The sequence below is a fragment of the Chiloscyllium punctatum genome, chromosome 8 (genome assembly GCF_047496795.1).
Source record: "Chiloscyllium punctatum isolate Juve2018m chromosome 8, sChiPun1.3, whole genome shotgun sequence".
NCBI classification, from domain to species: Eukaryota; Metazoa; Chordata; class Chondrichthyes; order Orectolobiformes; family Hemiscylliidae; genus Chiloscyllium; species Chiloscyllium punctatum.
Genome location: NC_092746.1, coordinates 15,831,033 through 15,853,606, shown reverse-complemented (window position 1 = coordinate 15,853,606; position 22,574 = coordinate 15,831,033). Strand labels below are relative to the sequence as shown.

Below are 22,574 nucleotides of genomic sequence, written 5' to 3'. Positions count from 1 at the left end.
CACGCAGAGGGTGGTACGTGTATGGAATGAGCTTCCAGAGGAAGTGGTGGAGGCCAGTACAACTGCAACAATTTAAAAGGCATCTGGATGGGTATATGAATAGGAAGGGTTTGGAGGGATATGGACCAGGTGCTGGCAGATGGGACTAGATTGGGTTGGGATATCTGGTCGGCATGGACAAGTTAGAACAAAGGGTCTGTTTCCGTGCTGTATATCTCTTTGACTGTAAGAATTTCAAATGTTAAAACCTATGACTCTTGCTTCATACTTGTCCATGATAGCGGGGCGGTGTGGACTTGTTGGGCCGAAGGGCCTGTTTCCACACTAAGTAATCTAATCTAATCTAATCTATAACCTCATAGGGCGAACTAGTTGAGAGAGAAACAACAGACCTTTCACCAAACCTCTTTGCAGATCTTGAAAGTACTTAATTGTCATTTCGTGGATGTAGTGTCACAGTTGAACAGATAGGAAAGATCCCAATCATGTAGGAACTAAAATTAATTTAGTTTTGCCAAGAGTTGGGGGGGGGGGGGGAAAAGAGGGGGAAAGAGACCTGCTGAGTTACAAAGCTGCCGATGCCTCACAAACCAGGGAAGAAATAGACTACTGCTGAGGCACTGATATCACTGGCACTCTTGGCCCAGGAGAAGGGGCTGCTAAGTTCTGAAGTGGATGGAATTGGAAGGGGCAGTGACTGCTATGTTGGCGGAACCATCTGACAACTCCAGTCGGTGGCCTGGGATATGGTGGGTACTTATTGTAAGTTTCATTTAGCGAAGCAGCAGTGGGAGTGGCTGCAAGTCACATCAAAATGGTGCCAATCGGGTCAGGTGATGTTCAGTAAATGACATCTTCTGATGAATCTTGTGCTGCTCAATGAAATTTCTGATCCTAATAATTTACCAATGTTAAATCAAAACAATGCTAAACAGGCCCACTTTAAATGCAGATTCCCTGTAGAAACATGTTGCCAAGTCTACAAGAAAAGGTATCTTTGATATGTCATAACAGAGTTAGGAATGTTTATTTCTACCCCAGGTTTGCACCATTGCAAAACTCAAAGTTCAGTAATATATTAACATTAGGTCTGGAAACTCAAGTCTGCACTCAAGGGCGGCACGATGGCACAGTGGTTAGCACTGCTGCCTCACAGCGCCTGAGACCCGGGTTCAATTCCCGCCTCAGGCGACTGACTGTGTGGAGTTTGCACATTCTCCCCGTGTCTGTGTGGGTTTCCTCCGGGTGCTCCGGTTTCCTCCCACAGTCACAAAGATGTGCAGGTCAGGTGAATTGGCCATGCTAAATTGCCCGTAGTGTCAGGTAAGGGGTAGATGTAGGGTTATGGGTGGGTTGCGGGTCGGTGTGGACTTGTTGGGCCGAAGGGCCTGTTTCCATACTGTAAGTAATCTAATCTAACTCCCAGTCTGCACATTTTAGTTGGAACATTTCAATCGAGAACAAAACCAGCAATTCAGAACTTAAGATGTCAATATTCAGAAGATGTCAATATTCTCATTTCAAGTGCCAGCAAATTCCTGCCAGACAGGTTCAACAAAGTTGAATGAATGTATTGACAAGAAATTAAATATATTAAATTATCTGTGCATATAGCCTGCTAAACATAGTCGCAACATTAGTCTGGTTGGCTTTTATTCTGTTAATGTAAAAGTCCAGATGCAAACTTCTGGGGCACCTTCTTACAAAATCAAAATTGTGATTAATCCTATTATGTCCATATTTGCCATAATGCAAAGAAAGAATGTTATCTTAGTAAACTGGGGAAAACTTGGATATACTTAAGACCCAAGGCAGGTTACGCTGTAAAATATTTTTGTAAGAGTCATAGGGATGTACAGAATGGAAACAGACCCTTTGGTCCAATTCACCCATGCTAACCAGGAATCCTAAATTCCATTTGCCAGCACTTGGCCCATACCCCTCGAAGCGCTTCCTATTCATATATCCATCCAGCTGCCTTTTAACTGCTGGGATTGTACCAGCCTCCACCACTTCCTCTGTCAGCTCATTCCATACATGCACCACCCTCCGAGTGAAAAGGTTGCCCTTTAAACCTTGTCACTATTACCTTACACTTATACCTCTAGTTTTGAACTCTGCTACCCCGGGAAAAAGACTTGTCTATTTACTCTATCCATGCACCTCATGCTTTCATAAACCTTTGTAAGGTTACCCTTCAGCCTCTGACACTCCAGGGAAAATAGCTCCAGCCTGATCAGTCTCTCCCTATAGCTCAAACCCTCTAACCCTAGCAACATACTTGTAAATCTTTTCTGAAGTTTCACAGCATCCTTCCCATAGCAGGAGACCAGTATTGAACACAGTATTCCAGAAGTGGCATAACCAATGTCATGTACAGCCGCAATATGACCTTCCAACTCCTAAACTCATTTCACTGACCAACATAGGCAAACATGCTAAATGTCTTCTTCACTGACCTATTTACCTGCATTTCCACTTTCAAGGAACTATGAACCTGTACTCCAAGGTCTCTTTGTTTGGCAACACTCTCCAGGACCCTACCATTTAGCCCTGTCTGATTTGCAGCATCTCATGGTTATCACTCCTCAGCCCATTGGCCCATTTGATCAAGGTTTTGTTATACTCTGAGGTAACCTTCTTCACTGTTGACTACACCACTAATTCTGGTGCCATCTGCAAACTTACTAACTAGAACTCCTGTATTCACATGCAAATCATTCAAGTGACAAAAAACAGTGAACCAGCACCAATCTTACAGCACACTGTTAGTCACAGGACTCCTCAACCCTCCATCAGCACCCTCTGTCTCCTACCTTTGTGCCAGTTACATATCCAAATGACTACTTCTCCCTTAGTTATTATTGTAGAGATTACAAATTTGTTTGCCTCCGAACGTAAGTCCTCTTTTACCTAGCCAAAGTGCTTCCTGACTGGCCCACTAAAAGGTTGTCAGCTTATCCGTCAAAGTATTTACTCTCCATTGTGCTCAGCCATTTTTTCAATTAACCACAACACCACTGAGTCACGAGACCTTGAGTGCACTCAAAAATTAGAAGCAGAACTACAATTCTTTAATCATCTCTGAAATCTTTTCTTGTGATTCAAGTTTATCCAGCATTAAAACAGGTTTTTTTCAAAAAGGAAACGCAAAAAAACAAAAGAGAACTGACCTATCACTGCAGTTGCTGTCTTGAGAAAGTCTTGGTCTTTTTGCAATGCACATGGAATTGCCCATAATAGAGCTGCATGGTCCACCTACAGATTGTGTATGCAAGTTGCTCTGACATTTTTGTGACACAGTATCAACCAGCTCGTTGCTTTCATCACCTTGCACAGTTTTCGGCATTGCCTCAATGTCACATTTTTCCTCTCTTTCAGGTTTCTCAGAAGTGCTGCAGCAAGTTTTTAGAAACACTATGTAAATTGATTTAACGATAGGACAATCACAAAACCTTTTCGAAAGCTTCAATTGCTGTGTTACAATGTTACAAGTCAGTCAAAAAGTATAATACTTTCACTAACTGCCTTCTTCATTATTACACAAAATACGATGAGTACATAAAATACAAAATGCCAAACCCCCTGAGGTATCCACTTTTTGTTAGTGGAAACTGCTCCACAGTTAGTTACTGTGATTTTCAGCCGTTTTCTTTTGTTTCATTCAATTGTACAAGTTGCTATAGTCTCTGCCTCCTTCCAAAATTTATGTGTAATGAAATCAAGATGACTCAATTTTGATGTTTAGGCATTGCTGATTGCAGGTAGCAGAGTTCATAATATTAAGAAAAGAAACAGCATTACTCTTTATTTGGAAACCATTATGACAAACCAATTACAGGTATTTTATTTGATGCTTGGAAGAACGAACTGCAAAGTGCTTTTTTTTTTAAAAAAAATGTGCCGAGGACAGCTTGGTAAGTTATTGAAACAACTAATCAAAGTTCATGAAATCTTGTCTAAGAATTAAACGTTCTCCAAAGCCTCAAAGAAAACTAGTTTACTTCCACAAGACAGATCTATCAACTAACTCTCAATTAGTTAATATTTTGTTGGAGTATTGAGCATACAGTTTTATTGGTTATCAGTCTTTCCACCAGTTTATTAAACTAAGCTTTTTGACCTCAAAGCGTTATTTGTATTTGAACTGAATCTACCATTTCACAGCTCTGACCCTGAGCAGCGTTGTCGCAAACTTTAAAACGGGCTCAGGTGATTAACTTCAGGGTCCAGATCTTCTGGTCAGTGGTAAATCAGAAACTTTTACTATTGACTACTCGTGAAAATTAAACTTTTAATTTAAACATTGAAGTGACTGGACTTCCTCATGGAGCTGCAACATGGAGAAATGTGTGTGGGAAGAGGAGGCAAATGCGTAGAAGTCAGAGCTGCTTTTGAAGTAACTGAAGAAAGTCGTACACTTGCTTCAGGTTTACTACCCTACTATCCCACCCCTGCTAACACTTGCCATCTGTTGGTGGAGTGGGGTTGGGGCGGGGGGGAGGCATGCAGAGGTGAAATGGTGTCATGAACAGTGGCAGGAGAGTGGTTGAGAGCTGAACTAGGGTTGCTAGAGCAATGGGGAAGGTGTTGGTGGGTAGATTTTGCAGTGCTAATGGGGATAGAGACATGCAGCAGTAAAGCACTACCGGAACGATTATCGGATTGTGGTATGTGGGGAGCTGGGACTGAAGGAGTCAGAAATGCAGGAGTCCTTGGACATTCCTGACTGAAAGGCCTGGGTTCCTGAAGCTGGCTCTAGACCTGCCAAGAACAGTTCGAAAGACTTCAGATAATCTATCATGCTGGCAGCCCTGGTTTCCATGCGGAGTACGTTCACTGACTTTCATACAGGAATATCTGTGCCCATGTACTTCTCTGACCTCATCATTAAATTATAAATCAGCCTCCAGGGTGCCCAACACATAACTTTGAAATTAGCACCGAGAGTGCATTTACATTAGATGGACTTTAGCAGTTCAAGGTGGTGGCTCACCACAACCTTCTCAAGGAGAATTAGTTTAACCCACAAAGCCCACTTCCCATGAACGAACAAAATAAAAAGAGATTAATTCTATGGATATAAAAATGATGATTAAAAAGCTTGCTTGAAATTTGTCCAACTACCATAGATAAACAAGGCTTTATAGTCATTCTTCAGATGACTAGTTTATTGAAGCTAAATAAAAACTCAAGTGGCAATAGTTACTTGATGTATTTTGTGATGGTTAGGAAGAATTGCAGATTTGGGGTATGCAGCAAACTGAGATCATTTACATAAAATTTACTTTACCTTATTCCTTCCCAAGAATTAGAATCAATTTGGTGATCTTCTGCACTTGTAATACCATTCAGAGTAGATGCTGGTTTGAGTTCTTGTGTAACATTGGTATCCTGAACTTTGCCTGCAAGTTTCTGAAGGTTACTTTCACTTTCTATCTGCTGCGCATTGTGCAGAGAGTTATACTTCTCATCCTGTACAAATTCCAAGTTGGGCCCAGTCTCAGCTGAAGGTCGCAAAGAGAAACTTAAAAACAATTAGACAATAATCCTGATGATTCAGTTGACAATAATAGAACAGATTTTCTCATGCAACAGATTTCTTGAGATATTGAGTGAATTTTCTTTTAAAGTGGTGTTGCTGTTGTTGGCCGATCTATAAGCCCAGAGTCAAAAAGTGTGGTGCGGGAAAAGCACAGCCAGTCAGGCAGCACCAGAGGAGCAGGAGATTCGATGTTTTGAGCATATGCCCTTCATTCCTAATGAAGGGCTGATGCTCAAAATGTCAACTCTCCTGTTCCTCGGATGCTGCCTGACCAGCTGTACCTTTCTAGCACCACACATTTTGACAATGATCTCCAGCAACTGCAGTCCTCACTTTCTCCCCATCTATATCCCAAATTGGCTACATTTTAAAACATTTAGCAAAGATGCAACAAAAACCCATATGACTATAAGATCTTTCTCAAATACAGTGCAGATAGAATTAGATCATAAAATGTCAAAGTCAATGTATTGCGTGGATATGAACACATAATGAAGAGTTCAAATCCTAAACCACAACAAGGGTTTCTATTCTTGCAGCTCAAGTAGCCAAAAGTCAAATATAGTTTTTATTAAAAGGACACCTGCAATAGGAATATTTCATTACTTATTCTCTCACCTATTTACAAGCCTCCAAAGGGAGTGATGAAACAAACTCTGACGTAGTCTGAGCATTCATGACTGTCCAGAGCTTAGCTAAACTACTCAATGAATTAGAGCTGAAAAGTGTTGTAACAGAAAAATGTTTGAAGAGAAACCAAAAAGCTGACCAATTAACTAATTCCCCAGAGCAGATGTGGTCATACTGCTGTTGTAATTTACTGATTAAATTTGCCTTCTAAGTTCTGACAATAACAAAGATACCTGTTACGTCAGACTGCTTTTAGGCAAATGTGATGAGTTACTTTCCATGAGGGGTGTTGATTTTTAAACAAGTCAAGCATATCTCCATGAATTTAAATCTTAGGTCAGATTAAAAAGTTTAAGCTCTAGAATTTCTGACCTTCAGCAAACCGAAAGTGCAATGCTCTCTTTATAGTTTCACGTGCCTACAGTCTTTTAATAATTAATGAAATACTGCATTCTAGATTAACACATGAAGTGTCATCTTCAAATACTTCAAAACATATGTGTTTATTCAACAACCTTTTTGTTCAGTTTTGTTTGGTTCTTATCTTCTCTCCCCGTTGCCCCCCAAAACAACTCCTGCCCTTAGACATTCAACCGGAAAAAAATGCCACTTACTTTACATTTTGCAGTGTTTCAACATTAAAGCAAAGATCTTCAGTTCTACCGAGTACAGATGGTGTATTTAGTTCTGAAGCTACAATACTTCTCTGCACTGCACAAGCCTGTTCTTGGTAACTGTTTTTTAATTGTTGTATGTTGGTGCCATATTCTTCACTTTCAAGATCTGCTTTAATTGCAACTGAAGACTGTGGGGAGAAACTTTTAAAAAAAAAGTGCACTGTTGTAGAGCCGTTAACACAGACTACATTCCTTAAACAAATGCAGCAGACTGTCTTGGATAGGTGCTAAAGATTCATTAAGGACTGTAATGTAAGAAATACAATCAAATTCCACACCCCTTGCACATTTAGATTCAAAGGAATTTCCTCCATCTTATTCTTGCACATCCACACCCAGCTAGCTTAAATTATCTCTTTCCCTCTCAATAATGCTACCCAAATATCAATATTAGTTTATAGATTTGGCATTTGTGTCAGCATACCAATTATACTACAGCATGTTTCTGAAAGACTGTAGGTTGACACTTGAATGCACGTTAAAAACTGGATGCAGATGAGATTTTGAAAATTCTCATATTCTTCACTATTCATAATTTTAGGAGGAGCATTCGGAATCCATGTGGAACATCTATGAGCGTCAGCACATCAATGAACCAATAAATTGAACATGGCGTACACCAGTGTATGGGCACAGATAAAAACATTTAAAAAGTAGAACTCCCCTTGCTGAAAAATGCACATATGAATCCTGGCAACAGGAGGATCTGGCTCAGAGGTGGCTCCCTCTATTGGTCAAACAACATGATATATACTATATCGTAATTAGGATCAGCCAGAGACCACTCAGCCCCTCTCATCTATTCAGTAAGATTATGACTGATCTGATCAAGGCCTCAACTCCACATTCCTGCCTCCCTCAATAACAACCGACTATCTTGTTAGTCAAGAGTCTACCTTCCTCTGATTTAAAAGTATTCAATGACTTCACCTCCACCATTGTATGTAGAGGAATGCTTCACACATGATAACCCTTAGTAAGAAAACGTACACACTCAACTTTGTCTAAATTGGACATCCTTTAATTTTAAATGGTCCCCTAATCACCTTATCATAGGATTCCCTAGAAACCCTAACCACCTTACCATACATCAAAGTAGTTTCAGAAATGACAGCCAGACTGCTAAGACCCCTCGGAATCCTAGTAGCACACAAACCCACCAACACTCAAACAAAAACTAACAAACTTAAAAGACCCAATACAACCCATGGACAAAACAAACATCATCTAAAAATTCCATGCAAGGACTGCCACAAACATTATGTAGGACAAACAGGAAGAAAGTTAGCCACCAGGATACAGGAATACCAGCTAGCCACAAAAAGACACGACCCTCTCTCCCTCGTAGCCCTACACACGGATGAAAAAAACCACCATTCAACTGGGACAACACATCTATCCTGGGACAGGCTAAGCAATGACACGCCAGAGAATTCCTAGAGACCTGACACTCCAACCACAACGCCATAAACAAACACATAGATTTAGACACCACCTATCAACCCCTCAGAAAACGAACAGGAAATGACATCACTACTAACCCCAGGAACCCCATCCAGGACAAACATATAAATAGAAAGCAGGAGACAACAGCTTCACTTCACTTGGAAGTCGCCACTGATGATGTTACCTAGCCAGGTAATGAAACGTCTGGATATCAAACCTACAGCTCAGCGAGCAAAGCTACACCCTAAACCTCAACCTGAGCTACAAACCTTCACAAACCTTGCAAAAAAGGTCCCCTAGTTCCAATCTCTCCCACAGGAAGAAAAGATCCTTTCAGTATTCAACCTATGAAATACTTCAGAATCCTATGTTATGATCTCATGGAAAGATATCTTCAAAGTATGCAAGCCCACCCTGTACATCCTTTCCTCGCCAGATAACTCCCTCCCCATACCAGACATCAACTGAATCAATTTCTCTGAACTGCTTTAATGCATTTGGATGTTTTCTTAAATAATGAAACCAAAATATATACAGTACTCCGATGTTCAATACTGCCATAACAAAACTATTTTTGCCAACCATTCACCATGCAATAAATTACAACTTACTGATCATCTTTCTGATCAGTTGGTGTACTTCAGAGTAATATTTTTTTTTGAGGTTCATATATCAGGACATTCACATCCTCTGCGCCTCCGATTACTGCAATTTTCCACCATTAAATAATGGCCTAGGTTTTCCAATGAGGATTAGAAACTGTTTTGCTCAAATCCACCTTTGAAATGGAGTTAAAGTAATTCTTTTTACTTGACATGTTAGTTATGAAATCTGCCATTACTGCCTCCTCTTATTACCACCTACCACAAACCTACTTTCATTGGACAATATATGCATTGAGATCCCTACAGATCCACACAATACAAGGCTGGCGTTATCAGAAGCTTCATAAATAGAGTTAAAGCCATTTTTCACTGTACAAGCTTGATGCTGACAGAGCACATCAAAGCCATCCTGAGAGATAACGGCTATCCTGATTAGAGAATTTCTCCCTGTAAACAGTGCTAATGGGCCTAAGATCACTACTTTTGGTCCTGAAAAATAGCCTATCTACCGGAGACAAAAGTCTCTCAAAACGTCAGCAACTCATGAATAGAATGCTGCCATCAAATCAAAAAGACCTTCTGCCAATCGTGCAAGTGAGTAATGTGATTTATGAAGTTCAATGCCAGTGTGATCGTGGGTATGTATGATGTGTTCCTTAAAGACTAGCAGATTCTATCAATCAGCAGGTCACTTCAATTGTCTGCAGCCGGGGAAATATTGACCGTACCCAATCAGCCCATGCTTGCAAAAATCTAAACAGTGTCCAACATTAGATGGGATTCTGCAATTGGATAAAATTTGTTAAATGCTCCTGATACTGCTCAGAATGCAGATGACAACCAACTTCAGACCGTTAGTCAAGAAAGAACACAGCAATGGTACAGGCCCTTTGGCTTTCCAAGCTGCAACAACATATTTTGCCCTTCCAGGATCTGTCTTGACTTACAGGTTTTGTCTCCCACTATTCCTTTCCTCTTCATATATTCGTCCAGGTGCTTCTTGGATGCTGCTGTTGTGTCTGCTTTCACCAGCACTCTGGGAGAACGTTCTAGGAATAACCACAAATTATTTAAGAGTTCTTTAATGAAGTGACTAGGAAGGTTGACGAGGGAAAGGCAGTAGATGTAGTCTACATGAATTTCAGTAAGGCCTGTGATAAGGTTCCACATGGTAGGCTGCTCTGGAAGGTTAAGTCGCATGGAATGCAGGGCGAGCTGGCAAATTGGCTTGATGTTAGGAAGCAGAGGGCAATAGTGGAAAGATGCTTGTCGGACTGGAGACCTGTGACTAGTGGAGTGCCTCAGGGATTGGCGCTGTTTTGATTTGGGTGAGAATGTACAAGGCATGATTCGTAAGCTTGCTGATGACACTAAAATATGCGGTATTCTGGACCGAGATGAAGGTTATAAGAAATTGCAGCAGGACATCAATCAGCTGGGGAAATGGGCCGAGGAATGGCAAATGGAGTTTAACATACAGGAGTGCGAGGTCTTGCGTTTTGGAAAATCAAATCAAGGTAGGGGTTTCATGGTGAAAGATAAGGGGGCACAGTGGTTAGTACTGCTGCCTCACAGCGCCAGAGACCCGGGTTCAATTCCTGCCTCAGGTGAATTGAGGCAAACTGTGTGGAGTTTGCACGTTCTCCCCGTGTCTGCGTGGGTTTCCTCCGGGTGCTCCGGTTTCCTCCCACAGTCCAAAGATGTGCAGGTCAGGTGAATTGGCTATGCTAATTTGCCCATAGTGTTAGGTGCAGGGGTAAATGTAGGGGTATGGGTGATTGCGCTTCGCCGGGTCGGTGTGGACTTGTTGGGCCGAAAGGCCTGTTTCCACACTGTAAGTAATCTAATCTAATAAGGCCTTAAGGAATGCAGTGGAACAGAGGGATCTTAGACTTCAAGTTCACAGTTCTCTGAAAGTGGAGTCACAGGTAGACAGGGCAGTGAAGGAGGCTTTTGGCATACTGGCCTTCATCAGTCAGAGCATAGAGGTCGGGAAGTTATGTTGCAGTTATATGGGGGCTGGTGATGCTACACTTGGAGTATTGTGTTCAGTTTTGGTCACCTTGTTATAGGAAGGATGCTATTAAACTGGAAAGAGTGCAGAAGAAATTTACAAAGATGTTGCCTGGGCTCAATGGTCTGAATTATAGGGAATGATTGGGCAAGATAGGACCTATTTCTTAAGAGCGTAGGAGACTGAGGGGGGGGGGGCGCGGGGAGAAATCTTATAGAAGTGTATAAGATCATGAGAGGCTTGATTAGGGTAAATGCACTCAGTCTTATTCCCAGAGTTGGGGAATAAAGGACCCTCTGGCATCAGTTTAAGGTTAGAGGGGAAAGAATAAAAGGGAACTTTTTTTTGTACAGAGGGTGGTACGCATATAGAATGAGCTGCCAGCAGAAGTATTTGAGGCGGGTACACTAACAACGTTTAAAAGGCATTTGAACAAATACATGGATAGGAAAGATTTAGAAGGATATGGGCCAAGTGCAGGGAATTGGGGTTGGCATGGACGGACATTTTGGTCGGCATGGACCAGTTGGGGCCAAAGGGCCTATCACCATGTTGTAGGATTCTCTGACTCTTAGTGCCAACTGTATAGTCCATACCATGACTGGGGTCTTTTAAAAAGATTCCCCACCAATAATATTTAGCTAACTCCCTTTTTCGTGAACAGGGACAAAGCATTTCAATCCGCCAGTATTATTACTACCCATGCCCATGAGCCATTAGAAGGCTACGACCAGAACCTCAACATAACCTTGAGACTGGGTGTCTTTTCTATTTCTAGTAGATAACTAAATCTAGCTACACAATCTGCACTGTAAATTCTGGAAACAAATACACATGTTGGGGAAATATTTGAGAGTGAAATGCTAAGTTACAGTTTGATCAATGGACATATTTCAGTTTAACTTTGAGGGTAACTTTTTTTTTAATAGTCATTGGGTCATAGAATTATAAAGCACACAAAGGCCCTTCACCCTATTATTGAGTCACAGAAGTATAGCATGGAAACAGATCACTCTGAGTCAATGAAATATGGTGTTGGAAAAAGCACAGCAGATCAAGCAACGTCTGAGGACCAGGAGAGTCAATGTTTCAGGTATAACCCTTCATCAGGACTGGGAAGGGGGAAGGATCTGAGATATAAATGGGGGGGTGGGGGTGGGAGAGTGGGTGGAGAGAAAGGGTTGTGAGACAGCGATAGGTCCACCTCGTCCATGCTGACCACATATCCACACATGACCCATATCCCTCCTTATTCATATAGCCACCCAGATTCCTTTTAAATGTTGCAATTGTACCAGCCTCCACTACTTCCTCTGGCAGCTCATTCCACACACGCACCACCCTGAAAATGTTGCTCCTCAGGTCCCTTTTAAATTTTTCTCCTCTCACTTTGACCTTATGTGCTCTAGATTTGGGCACCCCTACCCTGGGGAAGAAAATCTTGGCTGTTCACCATATTGATACCGCTCATAGTGTCATTCCTCAGCCTCGACCCTAGAGAAAATAGCCCCAGCCTATTCAGCCTCTCCCTGTAGCTCAACCCTCCAATCTGGGCAACATCTTTTCTGAACCCTTTTATGTTTCACAACATTCTTCCAATAGCAGGGACACCAGAACTGCTTTCAGTGTTCCAAAAGTGGCCTAACCAATGTCTTGTACAGCTGCAATTTGACCTCCCAATTCCTAGATCAATGCACTGACCAGTGAAGGCAAGCATACCAAATTCCTTCTTCACTATCCTGTCTACCTGCAACTTCAATTTCAAGGAACTATGAATCTGCACTCCATGGTCTCTTTGTTCTACAACACTCTCCAGGATCTTAGCATTAATTGTACAAGTCCTGCCCTGATTTGCCTTTCCAAAATGCAGCACCTCACATTTATCTAAATTAAGCTCCATCTCTCATCCTCAGCTGACCTGCTAGTCCAAATCAAGGTCCTGTTGTACTTTGATATAAGCTGTCCACTACACCATTAATTTTGGTGTCACCTGCAAACTTACAAACCATATCTCCTATGTGCATGCAAAACCACTTAAGTAAGTGACAAAAAGCAGTGGACCCAGCACCAATCTTTGCGGCACCCGCTAGTCACTGGCCTATGTGAAAAGCAACCATCCACCACCAACCTCCGTCACCTACCGTCGAGCCAGTTCTGCGTCAAAATGGCTAGTTCTCCTTGCATTCCATGTGATCTAGCCTTGTTAGATTATTACATGGAGCCTCATCAAACACATTACCAAAAATGTCCACCAGTCCGCCCTCATCAATTTAGTGAGACACGATTTCCCATGCACAAACTCATGCGACTATCCCGATAAAGTCCTTGCCTTTCCAAATACATGCAAATCCTGTATCACAGGATCCTCTCCAACAGCTTGCACACCAATGATGTCAGACTCACCAGTCTGAAGGTCCCTGGCTTTTCTTTACCACCTTGCTTAAACAATGGCACTTCAGCCAATCTCAAGTCTTCCAGCACCTCACCTATGGCTTTCAATGATACAAATATCTCAGCAAGAGGCCCAGCAATCACTTCCCCAGCTATCCACAGAGTTCGAGGATACACTTGATCAGGTCGCAGACATTTATCCACTTTTATGAATCTTAAGATGTCCAACACCACCACCTCTATAATATGAAGATTTTTCAAAATATTGCTATGTATTTCCCCAATTTCTCTAGCTTCCATGCCCATCCTTACAGTAAACACTGATGCAAAAAACTCATTTAGTGTCTATCCCATCTCCTGCAGTTCTATACATAGGATCAGCAAGCCTGCCTATACTCTCCCTTTGGACCCTCCTTAATCCTAATTGCCAAAGATATCTCGTATTCCCTTTGTGCCCTTCTGATTTTTTTTTAAGTATACTTTTACTGCTTTTATACTTTTCTATGGATTCACTTAATCCATGCTGTCTATACTAAAAGATATATTTTCTTCCTTTTTCTTGATCTTGCAGACTGTCTCTATGCTACTCTCTCCCCACCCCCACCCTCCTCTAGCTTATCTCTCCACGCTTCAGGCTCACTGCCTTTATTCCTGATGAAAGGCTTTTGCCTGAAACGTCGATTTCGCTGCTCGTTGGATGCTGCCTGAACTGCTGTGCTCTTCCAGCACCACTAATCCAGTGTTGGGACACCCGCAGTAACCAATTGTGGTCGAATCCCCCTCCCACTTCACCAAGGACATGCAGGTCCAGGACCACCTCCATCACCAAACCCTAACCACCCAATGCCTGGAGGAAGAACACCATCTTCTGCCATGGGACTCTCCAACTACACAGGATCATTGTGGATTTCACAATTTCCCCATTTCCTCTCCCGCCACCTTATCCCAGTCCCAACCTTCCAACTCAGCACTGCCCTCTTGAACTGTCCATCTTCCTTCCCACCTATCCGCTCCACCCTCCTCTCCAAACTATTACTTTCACCCCCACCTTCATCTGCCTATCGTAGTCCCAGCTACCTTCACCCCACCAAACCCACAATTTCTCTCATCATGCATCTACCAGCCTTGCCCTTCACCCTAACATCATCTCATTTTTGAAGGCTTTCCATTTTCCAGCTGCCCCCTTACTTGCAAATATCCACCGCCAATCAACTTTGAAAAGTTTTTGCCCATTACTGTCAAAATTGGTCTTCCTCCACTTTAGTACTTTAACTTTTAAATTGGTCTATCTTTTTCCATCACCGTTTTAAAACTATTAGAATTACAGTCGCTAGTCCCAAAGCACTCCCCCACTGATCTCAGTCACCTGCCCTGCCTTATTTACTACGAATAAATCAAGTGTTGCTCTTTCTCTAGTAGGTACATCCACATACCGAATCAGAAAATTTCCTTGTACATACTTGAATTCCTCTCTAGCTAAGCCCTTAAGACTATGGCCAGTCTATGTTTGGAAAGTTAGAATCCCTGACCATTACCACCTTATTATTCTTACAGATAACTGAGATCTCCTTTCAAGTTTGTTTCTCAATTTCCTGCTGAATATTGCAGAGTCTATAGTACAATCCCAACAAGGTGGGATTTTCTTATTTTTCCATTCCATCCAAATAACTTTCCTGGATGTACTCCCAGGAATAACCTCCCTACAAATAGTTTAATGTCATCCATTCCCAAAAATGCCACGCCACTTCATCTCTTGCCCCCTTCTATCCTTCCTGTAGCATCCATACCCTGTAACATTAAGCTGCCGGTCCTGGCCATTCCTGAGCCCTGTGCCATCCGAGTTGTGACATCAGAGTTCAATATCCCCAAGTTCATCTGCCTTACCTGTTTGGCATAAATGCAGTTCATCGGTCCTACCTTGTTCTCTGCTTTGTTCCTGTCTGCCTCGACTGTTTTGACTCACTCCTTATCCCAATACTGCCACTAGAGTTGTGCTAATTCCAATTTCCTGCACTTGTTCTATATCATTGAATGTTATTTTTCAAGCTTTGATCCAAACATTTTTTCCCCCAAGGTTGTAAAGTTTCTGGCAGATTCCCACCACCCTCTCAGCGAAAAAAGTTTTTTATGCCCCCCCCCCCCCTCCTTAAGAAATTCTCTCTCTCTCAAAAGCGTGGAACAGCTTCCTTCTGACTTTTGTTTGGCCTCCGGTGCCCAAGTTAAACGTTCTAAACAAAAGAGTACAGTCTGTGCCCAGCCAGCCGGAGCCTGCCCAAAGCCCCAGGGATGAGATCTCCCTCATCAGCTGGTAGGAACCTGGAACTACTGAAGGACTCTTAAACCACCCCCAATCTACTTACCCTTCACCACCACAAAACAACTCAACTGGGCAAAAACAAAACCGACTTGAGGAAAACTCCCGAATCCTACATTTGCAACAACTGGTCATTGCTGACCCTGTCTAAATTAGGATCCAACTTCAGACATAGCCCAGTGGGCGATGACCTTAGCGTCTACGTCACCACCACCCGCCCACCGCAAGAGGCACATCCGGTCACGTCACGCATCTCTCGGAAGTGACGTGCGGCGGCGCTCAGCCTCACGTTTGGGGGTAGTTGCCGACAGCAGCTTGTTGCGGGAGCGCTGGCGGTTTATTTGTTTTTTTTTAAAAAAAAATAACAATACTGTGGGAAAAAAGCGTTTTGTCCTTTCACAGAGAGAGAGAGAGAGAGAAAAAAAAGAGGTAACCCACCTCTGATATCGTAGAGAGGAATTGGGTGTACACCGCGTTGGCAAATCAGCGCAGAACGTGTCACGCCCTTCCGCGCGCGCAGATAACTGCAGCAAATAACCGATTCCGTCACAATGTACCTGACTCGTCACAATGTACCTGACTCGTCACAATGCGACTCGTCAGGAGCATTGTCAGCTGGAGGCTAAATAACACCAACTATTCAACTCCTCAGTCACAATCACATCACAGAGGCTGTACAACAACAACAGTTACTCTTAGTTAACCTTCTAATGCACATCTCTGGGGCAGCTGGGACATGAACCCCATAACCTTTGGCCCACGCAAAGCTCAGCAAGGCCCTCCAGTGCAGCATTCCCTTAAGTGTCTCATAGATGAGCACGCTACACAGCGAGCCGAGGCAGTCTGCAGTCGTAGAGCAACGCAGGGTGATTAAGATTAGATGACCTGCAGTGTGGAATCTCATCCCAACAAGTCCACAGAGTGACCCATCCCCCTACATTTACCCCCTAACTAATGCACCTAACACTAGGCAATTTAGCAATTGGCCAATTCACCTCACCTGCACATCTTTGGATTGTGGGAGTTAAACCAGACAAACCCAGAGGAAACCCACACAGACACAGGGGGAATGTGCAAACTCCACACAGACAGTCATTCAAGGTAGGAATTGAACCCGGGTCCCTAGCGCTGTGATGCAGACGTGCTAACCACTGAGCGACCGTATCACCCCTGTGCCGGTGGATTTCTGTTAACTGATAAATCTATTAACTGCCTAAAAAGTTGAACAAAGAGTACAATTTAAAGGAAATGTAATGATTGCTTTAAATATATTACTTACAGCACGTGGTTTAAGGATGCTGCTCACCCCACCATCTCAATGGTAACTAGAGATGCTAATAATGCCAACCAGTGGTGCCCACATCCCACAAGCAAATAAAACAAGAGGTCTACAATTAACTATTACTGAGGTCACATTGCTAATCTAAACGAAATTTTGCCATGAAATAACAGTGAAACAGATGAAAAGATGGAATCACCAGTTCTGAACGAAAGGAATTTACCTCTTTGTTGCAATTTCATCACTATTGTAAGTATCTGCACTGCTAGTTTTATTTTGCAGATTGGTTGTATTCCAGCTGGAAACTGAGTTCTCTGGTGATGTTGTCTGTTCATTAAGAATACATGTGTGGCACGAACTTAATAAAGCTTCCCGCTCATTTTGCAATTCAGGTTCTTCTTCATTATGGTGAGAAGGACTTCCACAACAAGAGTTCCCCATTATATATTTATGTCAAAAGCTGATACATGTTTAGAAGCGTGTGTAATATTGGATATAGCTACTGAGTAACCTTTATGGGCCTTCACCAGTACTTCCAAATTTGTTTAAATACAACTATACATGCGTAGAGGACCTAAAGGTGCTATAACTAGGTGTCGATTCCTTGGTGTAAAGTTTGAGTAGATGCCAAACTTGTCAACACATTTATGTCCAGAGACCTACAATAGAAAAGTATTGAGTTAATAAGTCAGAATTGGCACACTGTATATTTTCTTTAAAAAAACACAGAAATTAACATACAATTAGATGATATTCTCAAGATATACTCAAAAATTTACATCTGAATATATGTGCAAAAATTGTGCCCGAAGAATTGCTCAAAATAGCAATGTAAATTTTAATAATTTCAATATGAGATTGGTGATTTGGAAGGGTAACTCCAATTTTACTTCTTTGGTTGGGTAATGCACTGGCGGTAGCTTTTATGCTACAGATAGCACGCATGCTTAATAAGTGACCTTGGCATTGTAATCTTGAACAGCATATTATACCTTGAGAATCGGGTCACATTTAAAATTAACTCAAAAAATGTAGTACATGAAAGAGGACAAGGTGTTGGTTATTAATAATATACATGTGCAAAGTGATTGAGATTTAGATACACTTACACATGGTTGGTGCATAATACCAAGTTTTTTTTTTGTTTTAGTTTGGTGCATGCTGATATATGCTTTCTCTCATATCACATCAACCATCCATCCCCTGCCAAATTATTGAGTTAACCTTAACTTGGAAGTCCACTATACAATTCAACAAGAAGATGAGCCAGCAGTTGTACCTTAATGATTTAGGTGTTGATCAAAAAATTACACAACATCTGCTTAGCAACATGGTTGGCAGCATGTGAGACACATCTCTGATCCATTAACAGATTATTGGAGAGAGGGGGGGGAAGATCAGTTGTTGTGGTTCATGATGAGAATTTGCAGATGGAAAGGTGTATCAATAATTAGTTTTTTTTTAAAATGAGGAGAATAGTGTAACAGTCAAAAATTGTGCTTCATATAACACAGGTAAAGGGAAAGCCAAAACATGATAGATAATTAAAACAGAAATGAAAAATAACAAATGTAAATGAAAAATATTAGTATACTAGGATAGGTTACAGTTGTAGCCTAAATCAGCATCCTTTGCAATAGCATACTGGGTATCAGAAATAAATTTAAACGAATAACAAGTGCAAATTTAGTTTGGAGGATATGAAGTAGTAGCATTATTGAGACATAGCTGCTAAATGGACAGGTCTGAGAATATTCAAGGTTATAAGTTGCACAAAGATAGGGAAAAGACATTGGAAGACTAGCCTTATTGATCAAGGATTAAATCACTTCAGCTGTAACAAAGAATATAAAGAGATGCATGGAAGCATCTGAGTAGAATTAAGAAACAACAGTGTTTACAGTAGGGGGTCTTTTATGTGGTTCTCTGACCCACCAGGATTAAAAAGCCACTGAAAATGTTCATTACATTGTTGATTATCAACATGCAAATTCTTCCATCATTGGTAGGTTGTAAGAGTAGGAGTGTCTCATGGTCAGCAAGAATTGTATGAGAGCTGCAGTGCAACAGCCTCCCTGTGTTAAAAGCCTCTAAGCAATATTTCTACTATTATTGGGATCCCACCTCATTTTCTAAGCACCAACACTTATTGTAGCTACACCTTTCCTTCCTAGACCCTTAGGGTGACATGATGGCACAATGGTTCGCACTCACAGCACCGGAGACCCGGGTTCAATTCCCACCTTGGGCAACTGTCTGTGTGAAGTTTGCACATTCAGCCTGTTTCCACACTAAGTAATCTAATCTAAGAAGCTCTTATTGTTTTTAGATTTTGTGCTTTCTTCCTTTATTCAGTAATTTGCTGGATAATAAAATTTTGCTAATCTGCTGGCCCACAATTAATCTCAATATTTTCTTGTATTTCTTTCGTAGGATGTGGGCTGTCTACCCCTAATCGCCATTGAACCAAGTGGATTTCTAGACCATTTCAGAGGGTAGTTAAGAGATAATCCACTGCTGTAGATCTGGAATCACATGTAGGCTTGATCAAACAGGGGCAGGAGATTTCCTTTCCTAACAGGTTTCAGTGATCCAAATGGATTTGCAAAGTAGTTACTGCTTCATGGTCAGCATTGAGAGTGGCTTTATTAACTGCTGTGGCAGAATGTGAACGCATGGATTCACCCAACCCTCTGGATTACTAGCACAGCATCATCACAATTATATTGTCACGTCCTTACATACCTTGTCTATCCACTTAACACTGTTGTTAACTTCCTCAGTTGGTCACAGGTATTTCATCTATCTCAAAAGTTTTTTCTTATCAATTGAATGTATTTTGTTCAAGAGTACAAAATAACTCTGGAAATGCCTACCATTGTAGCTGTTTATTCATTTTACCTTTTAATCTATTTTCCTAGTTCACTTTAGCCAACTGCTAGCAAGTTTGAGACACTCATTTCAGATCCAAGATCCCCATCCTCTAAATGAATGTGAAATTCTATCATTTTTCCCCCTAGATGAGCCTTTGCTTTGAAACCATTAATTAACCACTAATTCTACACAAGTATATTGAAAAATCATTATCTGGTTAGTTCCAAATTATATTTTGGGAAACTGTTCCAAATTAACTCTGAATTCATCCTCAAGTCTACCTTTACCAAAGATTAAAATTGCCCAAGATTATTGCTGTACCTTTGCAATAAGCCTCTATTTCTTCATTTGTGCTCTGTCCAACAATATAGCTACTCTCTCAGCAGTGACTTCCTGCATATGCTAATTTTTCTTGTCTTTATCAAAACTGATCCTGATCTTCTGAACCAAGATCATTTTTCACCATTGATCTCAATGTTTACTAGCAAAGTTACCAGTCTCACATGTTCTTGCTAGTTTTGTAAATTTCACCTCCTCTTACAGAAAAAAAACTCAGTTGGACACTGCAATGCCAGTTATTAAACAGTCTCATGTTTTCCTATGAGTGAAATGGGTCAACCAGTCTTAGATTGGGGTACACATTACATGAAGTACAGAAGCTGGCCATTCAAGTCCAAGCTGACAATAATGCCCAACTCATGACTCCTCCGATTCTTCCACACCTAACTCAATTAGCTTAACCGTTTATTCCACTCTCTAGCCTATGTTATCCATCTTAACTTTAATTTTAAACGCAACTACACTGTCCACCTCAACTATAATCCATTGTAATGAGTTCCCCACATTCTCAACACTTCTACTGAAGTTTCTTCTGAATTCTCTACTGGTACCTGTGGTGGCCTTTATTTCAATGTTGCTGTATCAACTTTATCAACATCCTCAGCAATTTATACACCACTACTGGAACACCCTTTTTTTTCCTAGTTGATCAGAACTTTAAAGAGGTGCCTTTTCGTCCTTTTGCGGTGGACGCAACTCCTCAGTTCGGGTGTATGTTACCAAAAGGAAACGGGTCAATACATGTACTAAATCATATGATTCCGACAGAGTTAAAACGCCGCGTATTGTCAAAATCTAACAAAACTGTTGCAACCAGCTTCTTTGAGCTAAAGCTCTTCATTAAGGTTTCCAGTTCGAGTTGATGTTTTTATTTTAAAAGTCCAAAGGTTTGCAAAAGTTCTGATACGCACCAACATTTTATATTATCTTTGTTCTCAAGTTTATTTGTACGATGCCAAAAAAAGTCTCCCAACTGACTGAACATAAAAAAAATCCATCCTGCACAAGCAAAGATTTAATGAAAACCAAAAGATATGCGAATGCTGTGAATCAGAAACAAAAACAGGAATTACTGGACCAGCTTAGCAGGTCTGGCAGCATCTGTGGAGAGACTTCAGAGTTAACATTCTTCTGAAAATCGCTTTTCCAACAATTTCTGTTTTTGTTGTTGTTAAAGATTTAATGAAGGCTGGCCATGTTCGAGACAGAAGGCGGTTGAACATTGCTTATTCACTCGCCGAGAGGAAATGCCAAAATACGTTAGGCACAGATATACTGTATATACCGTGTGCCGGAACACGCTTAAACACTGAAATTTCAATTTGCTGCTGGCCGTTTCCGCATAAAATTTGACTGAAAGGATCAGGTTAATTCCCATTACACACCTATAGTCAACCTTGTATCCACAGGGGTTTCAACAGATTCATTCGCTTTTCTGTGGTTTTAATCGCTATCTTCTGTATTTTTGTACATTTGCAGAAAACTTGCGAGCTGACAGTCTGGATTGAACCGAATATGAAATAGCGCAAGATTGAAAACAAACTTCTCGCATTCCCATCTAATTTCTCACAGGGTTTTCTCCCCTACTTCTTTTGTATTTAGCAGACACGGTTTAAACTCTGGAAACTCCTGGATTAAACACACACAATGATTGATACGGGGAAGCGACCAATTAAACTTGGTCCTTTCAGCAGCCATAACCTCAAACCTCATCGATAAATAACAAAATTGCATTGTTTCCGCACAGGTCGCTAATCAGGCGGACGATTTTCATTACCTTCATAAAATTCCGCCGTGATGGCTCGTGTTAATGTTGTCACCGACCACTCCTCCACGTATAGGAAGTGATCCCCACGAAAATATTCTGGTTTCGCTTTCACAGTAGTTGTTCCGCAGTGATCACTTAACGTTTTATGAAAAAAGGTTGCTTTTGCTCAATTTTACTAAAATAAATATTAGAATCCAATTCCAGTAGTCACAGTACTTCAAAAACGTTATTGTAACTCAAAAAAAATTATATGACTTCTTTAGATTAATAAACCATTCCTTAGCAAACAAATTTAACAGGAAAGGTCATAAACCAAGTGTCGCTTTGCTCGGGTTGTCCATATTGCTGAAGGAATTGGTTCAGGTCTGAGCACGTTATGTCCAGATCACATGACAATAGTTCACGTGACACTTGTAAACGTTTTTGTATTTTTCCTGTCAATTTTATCCCCAAGTTCTGGTTTCATTTCAGAAGCAAGCATGGCAGATGTTCTGAGAATCAGGCATTAGCCATCTGACTGAGTAAAGGAAACCAAGGGCAAGAAAATAATGATTTGCAGAGGAAAACCAGAGGTAGAAGAAAGAGTAACTTACTGAAATTTGGCTGTTCAATATGTTGATGTAGCAGTCAGATACACACATAAAAATATTCAACAGTCACAGAAGAAAACAATCCCCCTCATATCTTCTAAA

The 22,574-nt window shown here is 41.2% G+C and overlaps 1 protein-coding gene across 7 annotated transcripts in view; it reads right to left on the bottom strand.

Annotated features, from left to right (window-relative positions):
- The window catches only part of LOC140480388 (ubiquitin thioesterase otulin-like), a 65,513-nt gene extending 43,300 nt beyond the window's left edge, over window positions 1–22,213 (bottom strand). The window contains exons 1-6 of one of the 7 annotated variants that reach the window (XM_072575181.1): window positions 21,892–22,213; window positions 17,125–17,560; window positions 9,851–9,952; window positions 6,790–6,993; window positions 5,294–5,527; window positions 3,174–3,395 (exon numbers count right to left, since the gene is read on the bottom strand). In XM_072575181.1, coding sequence (XP_072431282.1) covers window positions 3,174–3,395; window positions 5,294–5,527; window positions 6,790–6,993; window positions 9,851–9,952; window positions 17,125–17,342 — 980 coding nt within the window. In that variant the 5' untranslated portion in view covers window positions 17,343–17,560; window positions 21,892–22,213. Of the gene's footprint in view, window positions 1–3,173; window positions 3,396–5,293; window positions 5,528–6,789; window positions 6,994–9,850; window positions 9,953–15,668; window positions 15,850–17,124; window positions 17,561–21,891 lie in introns of those variants that run through there. The other 6 variants (XM_072575184.1, XM_072575183.1, XM_072575188.1 and 3 more) reach the window with 6 other exon arrangements.
- Window positions 22,214–22,574: the final 361 nt, after the last annotated feature.